At 45.2% G+C, this 10236-nt stretch overlaps 1 protein-coding gene across 1 annotated transcript in view; it reads left to right on the top strand.

Moving 5' to 3' along the window:
- lyst (lysosomal trafficking regulator) overlaps positions 1-10236 on the top strand; it is a 67450-nt gene that overhangs the window by 15653 nt on the left and 41561 nt on the right. The window contains 1 exon segment of the mRNA XM_065959796.1: positions 7387-7478. Within this exon segment, the coding sequence (XP_065815868.1) occupies positions 7387-7478 (92 nt within the window).

The raw sequence follows: 10236 nt of genomic DNA, 5'->3' as shown, positions 1-10236 counted from the left end.
GTTTATTACCTGTGTTATAGTTAAAGTGTGTGTGTGTGTTTATTACCTGTGTTATAGTTAAAGTGTGTGTGTGTGTTTATTACCTGTGTTATACTTAAAGTGTGTGTGTGTGTGTGTGTGTGTGTGTACACAGAGAGCAGCTCCTTCAGTTCACTTTCGTTCTGAGCTAACAGGATGTTTCTAAACACCAAAGTTCACTTTTTCCGTGACTGCAGCTGAACTTCACTCATCGAGCCTCCGGCTGCATCGAGCTTTGTGCATCACCGTGGAGGATGTTTAGGTAAAAGGTTTGAATCCTGGGACTGTGAGTTGTGTTCCTGCTCATTATGCTCTGTGCTTCACATTCCTGCTGAGGTTAAAGCTCCGAGCTGAAGGAGATTAAAGGATGTGAAAGGTGAATAATAGTGAGGAGGGAGCAGAGGCGTCTCAGCTCAGCTGGAAACATGACACAGCTCATTATTTCTCTTCCTATGGGAGAGGAGGAGACGTGCCGAGCTGCAGCTCATGAAATGCTTCGTTTTCATTCAGAGATTAGACTGACTCGTAGCTGGACTTGTTATTGACGTGTTTGACTCGTAGCTGGACTTGTTATTGACGTGTTTGACTCGTAGCTGGACTTGTTATTGACGTGTTTGACTCGTAGCTGGACTTGTTATTGACGTATTTGACTCGTAGCTGGACTTGTTATTGACGTGTTTGACTCGTAGCTACCTGATGACCTGTTTCCCCAATAGGAGCGCTCTGAAGTGATGTTGGAGTTTCCCTACTTTCATAACATGTTTCCTCTAATCAGAGTCTGTTGTGTCCTGGTTTCAGTCCTGAGAAAACCCACATCTATAGAACCACAGCAGCAAGTCGGTGGTGGATCTGAGGGATTGTTCCACAGTTGATGCTCGTACACATCATGACTCTTTGAGTGTGGACAGCAGCAGCGTGCAGTCAGAGCTGTTTGAATCTTACTTTGTGTGTATCTCAGGTTTTCTCGTATGAACTCAGTGTAGTGGCGGTCCTTCAGGCTCTCTGGTGGACCTCAGGATTTCACATCCACATTTATGGTTCCTCAGTTTGAACCCCACACCTCCTCACTCGATCCGCTGAATCCATGAATAATTCATCTGGAGTTGGAGGTTGACGCCAACGTTTTCCATTCAGGGTCATGTTGATGAAGTCTGACTCTGTGAGTGCAGCAGGGCAGAGGAAGGATCAGCTCACATGTGATCCCTGTAATAAAAACAACCAAGAAGAGACACATTTTCATTTCCTCCACAGCTCGGATAAAGGTCGCTGATTGTGACACTGACAGTCTTTGATTTCATTCTGTGGATATTTTGAAGCGAGGAGAAGACGTCCACACGTCTCCGCTCTCTGACCTGTAGTTTCAGAGGAAATGCAGGACGTTAGGGTCCCCTCATGACGCTCATCACACGAGTGTCAAATTAGATCAGTGTGGCTCAGAAATCAGTGAAAACATGACAAAACAAACGGCCCACGCCCTCCCTCACGAGGACACGATCACATCGCTCTCTCAGCCTCTGCCAAGTCAGAGTCCACTCCATTATCCTGAGAGAGTCTGTACCAGCACGGGTGACTCAGCCGCCACACTCCCATGACTCGATCTCCCATGATCCACATGTTGGATGAAGGCAGTGTAACAGATACAGGTCCCAGCCTCTGGCTATAAGTATTCTAACATTTCTTATGAAACATGTCTTTGTCTTTTCTAATGAAAGGGAGAGACCAAACATATGAAGGTTTACAGAGAGAACATGTTTGAAGATGGGTTTCCTTCTTGAAGCGAGTGCCAGCTTCAGGACGGCTCTTTGGGACGAGAGTCTCTGTAGAATAAAAATAATAGATCATTCAGTTATTTGTATGAAACTTGGATATGAAATGTTGTAGTTTCAAACATTTTGTGGTTTTAGAAACAGAATTTTGAATTCAAACTTTATCAAATTCAGGTTCATGTGAAGTTAACATGTTTGATTCTTTTCCATACCATGTCTATGCTAAATAATGCTACATAACGCTACATAATGCTACATAACGCTACTCAAATCTACATTAAGCTACATAATGCTTAATAACGCTACATAACGCTACATAATGCTACATAACGCTACATAATGCTACATAATGCTACATAACGCTACATAATGCTACATAATGCTACTCAAATCTACATTAAGCTACATAATGCTTAATAAAGCTACATAACGCTACATAATGCTACATAATGCTACATAACGCTACATAATGCTACATAACGCTACATAATGCTACTCAAATCTACATAACGCTACATAATGCTACATAACGCTACATAATGCTACATAACGCTACATAATGCTACTCAAATCTACATTAAGCTACATAATGCTACATAATGGTATTCTTTTCCATACCATGTCTATGCTAAATAATGCTACATAACGCTACATAATGCTACATAACGCTACTCAAATCTACATTAAGCTACATAATGCTTAATAACGCTACATAATGCTACATAACGCTACATAATGCTACATAACGCTACATAATGCTACTCAAATCTACATTAAGCTACATAATGCTTAATAACGCTACATAACGCTACATAATGCTACATAACGCGACATAACGCTACTCAAATCTACATTATGCTACATAACGCTACATAATGCTACATAATGCTACTCAAATCTACATTAAGCTACATAATGCTTAATAACGCTACATAACGCTACATAATGCTACATAATGCTACGTAACGCTACATAATGCTACATAACGCTACATAATGCTACATAATGCTACATAATGCAACATAACGCTACATAATGCTACATAACGCTACATAATGCTACTCAAATCTACATTAAGCTACATAATGCTTAATAACGCTACATAACGCTACATAATACTACATAATGCTACGTAACGCTACATAATGCTACTCAAATCTACATTAAGCTACATAATGCTTAATAACGCTACATAACGCTACATAATGCTACATAACGCTACATAATGCTACATAATGCTACTCAAATTTACATTAAGCTACATAATGCTTAATAACGCTACATAATGCTACATAATGCTACATAACGCTACATAATGCTACATAACGCTACATAATGCTACATAATGCTACTCAAATTTACATTAAGCTACATAATGCTTAATAACGCTACATAATGCTACATAATGCTACATAACGCTACATAATGCTACATAACGCTACATAATGCTACTCAAATCTACATAACGCTACATAATGCTACATAACGCTACATAATGCTACATAACGCTACATAATGCTACTCAAATCTACATTAAGCTACATAATGCTACATAATGGTATTCTTTTCCATACCATGTCTATGCTAAATAATGCTACATAACGCTACATAATGCTACATAACGCTACTCAAATCTACATTAAGCTACATAATGCTTAATAACGCTACATAATGCTACATAACGCTACATAATGCTACATAACGCTACATAATGCTACTCAAATCTACATTAAGCTACATAATGCTTAATAACGCTACATAACGCTACATAATGCTACATAACGCGACATAACGCTACTCAAATCTACATTATGCTACATAACGCTACATAATGCTACATAATGCTACTCAAATCTACATTAAGCTACATAATGCTTAATAACGCTACATAACGCTACATAATGCTACATAATGCTACGTAACGCTACATAATGCTACATAATGCTACATAATGCAACATAACGCTACATAATGCTACATAACGCTACATAATGCTACTCAAATCTACATTAAGCTACATAATGCTTAATAACGCTACATAACGCTACATAATACTACATAATGCTACGTAACGCTACATAATGCTACTCAAATCTACATTAAGCTACATAATGCTTAATAACGCTACATAACGCTACATAATGCTACATAACGCTACATAATGCTACATAATGCTACTCAAATTTACATTAAGCTACATAATGCTTAATAACGCTACATAACGCTACATAACGCTACATAATGCTACATAATGCTACATAATGCTCGTAACATCCATGGCTAATGTCTAACTTTACAGCTGCAGTTCCTCCAGTGTCCACTAGAGTCTGTCTCCTGCAGTGAGTCAGTCCCCATAGAGCTCTATGTTAAAATAAACATGTTTACATCCTGGTATAAAAACAGTTTGAGTCTCTAGAGCTCATTTCTCTCTTCAGCTGAATATAACTCACCTGTTTACATTATATTAAGGTTTAAAGTGAAATTAGGGGGCGTGGCCTCTTTGATTGACAGGCGGGAGCGGCTAGCTGTCTGCTAGGTGTCATCTCAGCTAATTCAGTCACTGACCTTTAACCTCTGGCTGGTGTTTGTGCTGTTGGATCCTTTTAGAGCTCTAATAAATACCTTTTTAAAGAAAACCTTCCAGAGAGTCGGTGTGTGTGTTTAACTGACATCGGAGGAAAGGTCAAATCTGCCTGCATGTTTCCCTGAGTTCTCTGAGCGGTGTGAACCGTTGATTTCTCTTCCAGCTGCATTAATCAGCATCTGCAGTTTCTTTTTTATCAAATCACCCGGCCACTTTGGCTCGAGTGCGTTGTAATATTGGATTAGAGCGTCGCAGGAAAAACAAGCCTGCTGCCGGGAATGACTGTAACAGTGAACTCCACAGTTTCTACTCCCGTATGAGGAAAAGACCCGACAAGAAGTTTTTTAATTAGCTGAGTGCATCACTGCAGAGTTCATTAAAGACTCCATTCTTTGACTTCCTCTCAGTCACTTCCTGTTTATATTTGCTCTCGTGTTTGAACTCCCTCCTCCTTCCTGCTACTTCCTGCCCCTTCCTGTTCCTTCCTCCCCCTCTCTCCTCCTTCCTCCTCCTTTCTGCCCCTTCCTGCTCCTTCCTCCTTCTTTCTGCTCCTTCCTCCTCCCTGCTCCTACTTCATGCCCCTTCCTCCTCCTTCCTATTCCTTCCTGCTCCTTCCTCCTCCCTGCTCCTACTTCATGCCCCTTCCTCCTCCTTCCTATTCCTTCCTGCTCCTTCCTCCTCCCTGCTCCTCCCTCCTCCTCCCTCCTCTTTCCTGCTCCTTCCTCCTCCCTGCTCCTCCCTCCTCCTTCCTGCTCCTTCCTCCTCCTTCCTGCTCCTTCCTGCTCCTCCCTCCTCCTTCGTGCTCCTTCGTGCTCCTCCCTCCTCCTTCCTGCTCCTTCCTCCTCCTTCCTGCTCCTCTCTCCTCCTTCCTGCTCCTTCCTCCTCCTTCCTGCTCCTTCCTGCTCCTCCCTCCTCCTTCGTGCTCCTTCCTGCTCCTTCCTGCTCCTCCCTCCTCCTTCCTGCTCCTTCCTCCTCCTTCCTGCTCCTCCCTCCTCCTTCCTGCTCCTCTCTCCTCCTTCCTGCTCCTCTCTCCTCCTTCCTGCTCCTTCCTCCTCCTTCCTGCTCCTTCCTGCTCCTCCCTCCTCCTTCCTGCTCCTTCCTCCTCCTTCCTGCTCCTCCCTCCTCCTTCCTGCTCCTTCCTCCTCCTTCCTGCTCCTTCCTGCTCCTTCCTCCTCCTTCCTGCTCCTTCCTGCTCCTCCCTCCTCCTTCGTGCTCCTTCCTCCTCCTTCCTGCTCCTTCCTGCTCCTCCCTCCTCCTTCGTGCTCCTTCGTGCTCCTCCCTCCTCCTTCCTGCTCCTTCCTCCTCCTTCCTGCTCCTCTCTCCTCCTTCCTGCTCCTTCCTCCTCCTTCCTGCTCCTCCCTCCTCCTTCGTGCTCCTTCCTGCTCCTCCCTCCTCCTTCCTGCTCCTTCCTGCTCCTCCCTCCTCCTTCGTGCTCCTTCGTGCTCCTCCCTCCTCCTTCCTGCTCCTTCCTCCTCCTTCCTGCTCCTCTCTCCTCCTTCCTGCTCCTTCCTCCTCCTTCCTGCTCCTCCCTCCTCCTTCGTGCTCCTTCCTGCTCCTCCCTCCTCCTTCCTGCTCCTCCCTCCTCCTTCGTGCTCCTTCCTGCTCCTCCCTCCTCCTTCCTGCTCCTCCCTCCTCCTCCTTCCTGCTCCTCCCTCCTCCTTCCTGCTCCTCCCTCCTCCTTCCTGCCCCTTCAAATCAAACATGGAAAGAATCATAATGTGCAGCTCTACAACAGACTTGTTTATCGGTGTAGCAGCCTCAGGATGGAAAATCAAGATATTTAACCGTGTCAGGAATAACTGAGTACAGATATTTCTGCCTAATGTCTCTTTTTACCAAACTGCTCTGTACCAGTGTAGTCAAACTAGAGAGAGAGCAGCGTCACCCTGTCAGCATCCAGCAGACTCCTCCTTCAGTCAGACTGTATGTGAAGGGTTTGTCCTGCTGTCTGTTCCTCCCTGCTGTGACCCAGACGCTCTCTCAGTGATCAGCGGGCCTGAACCGATCTAGTTAGTGGTGTCAGATTAGTGGAGGTGTTAGCTAGCTCCTGGGTCTTCCTTATATGGTCACACTCACTGATGTCTTCCTTATATGGTCACACTCATTGATGTCTTCCTTATATGGTCACACTCACTGATGTCTTCCTTATATGGTCACGCTGATGTCTTCCTTATATGGTCACACTCACTGATGTCTTCCTTATATGGTCACACTCATTGATGTCTTCCTTATATGGTCACACTCACTGATGTCTTCCTTATATGGTCACACTCACTGATGTCTTCCTTATATGGTCACACTCACTGATGTCTTCCTTATATGGTCACACTCATTGATGTCTTCCTTATATGGTCACACTCATTGATGTCTTCCTTATATGGTCACACTCACTGATGTCTTCCTTATATGGTCACACTCACTGATGTCTTCCTTATATGGTCACGCTGATGTCTTCCTTATATGGTCACACTCACTGATGTCTTCCTTATATGGTCACACTCATTGATGTCTTCCTTATATGGTCACACTCACTGATGTCTTCCTTATATGGTCACACTCACTGATGTCTTCCTTATATGGTCACGCTGATGTCTTCCTTATATGGTCACACTCACTGATGTCTTCCTTATATGGTCACACTCATTGATGTCTTCCTTATATGGTCACACTCACTGATGTCTTCCTTATATGGTCACACTCACTGATGTCTTCCTTATATGGTCACACTCATTGATGTCTTCCTTATATGGTCACACTCACTGATGTCTTCCTTATATGGTCACACTCACTGATGTCTTCCTTATATGGTCACACTCACTGATGTCTTCCTTATATGGAATGTATGAATACCAATGTTTAGTGTTTAGAGGCTGTGGGCTCTGTATCTGACCCGCCTGATAAATCATTATTATTATTATCTTTATTTCAAACTAAGTTATTCAGACGGGGTCCGGGTGGTCTTAACAGTGGCGGTCTCTCTCCATGTGGATTCATGCTGGTCTCTCTCTCTGTGTTCAGGTCAGCCTTCAGGGTCTGGAGCGCTTCCTGTGTCTCTTCCACTACGTGCAGCATCACCCCGACCGCAGCACCAAGGACGCGCTCAGGTTCTGGTAGGTCACTTTGTTTTCATGTCTCCAACTGAGGTGAAGGGTCGTCACCTTTCATCGGGTTAGGGTTAGGCAGGTAAGACACCTGGGCCCTCTCCCAACAGCCACAGTTCAGTATGTAGTCTGAACCCTCGTGGTCGTTCTGAGCCCTCGTGGTCGTTCAGTAGTCTGAACCCTCGTGGTCGTTCAGTAGTCTGAACCCTCGTGGTCGTTCAGTAGTCTGAACCCTCGTGGTCGTTCAGTAGTCTGAACCCTCGTGGTCGTTCTGAACCCTCGTGGTCGTTCTGAACCCTCGTGGTCGTTCTGAGCCCTCGTGGTCGTTCTGAACCCTCGTGGTCGTTCTGAACCCTCGTGGTTGTTCAGTAGTCTGAACCCTTGTGGTCGTTCTGAACCCTCGTGGTCGTTCAGTAGTCTGAACCCTCGTGGTCGTTCTGAGCCCTCGTGGTCGTTCTGAACCCTCGTGGTCGTTCAGTAGTCTGAACCCTCGTGGTCGTTCTGAGCCCTCGTGGTCGTTCTGAACCCTCGTGGTCGTTCAGTAGTCTGAACCCTCGTGGTCGTTCAGTAGTCTGAACCCTCGTGGTCGTTCTGAGCCCTCGTGGTCGTTCTGAACCCTCGTGGTCGTTCTGAGGCCTCGTGGTCGTTCTGAACCCTCGTGGTTGTTCTGAGCCCTCGTGGTCGTTCAGTAGTCTGAACCCTCGTGGTCGTTCTGAACCCTCGTGGTCGTTCTGAACCCTCGTGGTCGTTCTGAGCCCTCGTGGTCGTTCTGAGCCCTCGTGGTCGTTCTGAACCCTCGTGGTCGTTCTGAGCCCTCGTGGTCGTTCTGAGCCCACGTGGTCGTTCTGAACCCTCGTGGTTGTTCAGTAGTCTGAACCCTCGTGGTCGTTCTGAACCCTTGTGGTCGTTCTGAGCCCTCGTGGTCGTTCTGAACCCTCGTGGTCGTTCTGAGCCCTCGTGGTCGTTCTGAACCCTCGTGGTCGTTCTGAACCCTCGTGGTCGTTCAGTAGTCTGAACCCTTGTGGTCGTTCTGAACCCTCGTGGTTGTTCTGAGCCCTCGTGGTCGTTCTGAACCCTCGTGGTCGTTCTGAACCCTCGTGGTCGTTCTGAGCCCACGTGGTCGTTCTGAGCCCTCGTGGTCATTCAGGTTGTTTACTTTGTGATATTGTTTTTGTTTACCTGGCTGTTTATGAGCGTTACTCTTCTTGAATAAAGATAAAAACGATGATGGATGCGGCCGGTTCGGGTAACGCTCATGACACCACTTCCTCCCTGAAAGAAAGAGACAAAGTAGAAACAAATCTCTGAATAGTGAGCAGCAGGTCCTAACAGGAAACAGCACAGACAGTAGAGACTGTCTGCTGACAGATTGTGGAGACACTTCGCAGTTTGGATAAACCCCGGAGAGTATTTAGTGTGAAACATGGAGAGAACGGATAGTTCTTTAAAAGAGGAACACGATGTGATGATTCAGGAAACCTTTAAACGTGATCACAGAGAGAAGACATCAGATGTGTTTCTCTCCTGAAGGGTCACTCTGACTTTAGAGACAAACTCTCCTTCAGTCTCCATACATCACAGAACATTTAAAACAATGAACAATCATCAGCAGAACATCTACCTGAAGGCACTCACACCTACACACACTCAAACATCAAATAGAAAATCACACCTTTATTAAAAGATGCTGATTATCAGGTCAGAGAGAAGACAGTCCAGGAAACCATTCATTATTTCTGTTGTAAAGTTGACCAACATTTACCTTCCAGAGGAACAGCAGCTGCTCCATTTCCCCCACCTCTCTGATCCTTTGATTTAAAGTCACATCTATTACAGAGATATCTTTGAACCTTTCCATCCGTTCACTCTGTGTTCCTTTTTAAAAAGCAGTGGACAGTATTTCACAAAGATACACATCTCAACCAGACCAGTAACCGTCCCAGTAGCTCAATATTTACATGTTTTATACAACGAGATCAGAGATGATGAGGACGTCCGAGTGTTACCACAGGAAGTGAGCACAGAAACAGGAAGTTGTAAGGGATCAAAGTGAGGTCAAACAGCTCAAAGGAACAAAGGTCAATGTGTGATGTCATGAGGTCAATGTGTGATGTCATGAGGTGGATATTACTGTCTGAGAGTTTGTTAAAGTGAAATGAGACATTCAAAGATGCAGCAGTGTTCTTCTTTTACATCACTGAGACTACAGGGAGACACTGAGGACCACTATCTACGGAGAGCCTGAAGGGACAAACAGGAGATTAAAAACCATGAATACATTCCTGTCAGGCCTCTTCTGGTCTCTCCTGGTCCGCCTTCTTTGTCAGTCTTTATAAAAATCCCCTGATTAGTTGTAGAGGAGGAAACAAAGGCAGTGGCTGTAATCCGTGTGGAGGTCTTCTGCAGGGCAGCGGAGGGACTCTTCAGTCTTCCCGAGGCCAGGCCCCTCGCCATGTGACATCACATGCTTTCATGTGATTCGCTGATCTGCTGCGAATCTGGAAAGCTTCCATTTGAAATTCCAATTTAATGGAATTTGTGCTGCAGAACAGAAAATTCAGTCAGCAGTGTTGTGAGGAGGTTAGAGGATATGAGCGTCAGAGCTGCACTGAAACACAAGATGAGAGCAAGGAGCGGCGCCCGCTGACCTCTGGTAAGATCCCTTTATGCCCGTACGGCGGGTCGGGGTTATCTTCTTTACGTTCTAATGTTTGAACATGAGTTCCTTCTGGATTGTTCTTCAGGGTCTTCAGTCCGAGTGTTTGTA

The sequence above is a fragment of the Labrus bergylta genome, chromosome 10, assembly GCF_963930695.1.
Source record: "Labrus bergylta chromosome 10, fLabBer1.1, whole genome shotgun sequence".
In the NCBI taxonomy this organism is placed as follows: Eukaryota; Metazoa; Chordata; class Actinopteri; order Labriformes; family Labridae; genus Labrus; species Labrus bergylta.
The sequence above is the reverse complement of the archived record's forward strand: the minus strand, read 5'-3'. Positions and strand labels throughout refer to the sequence as shown.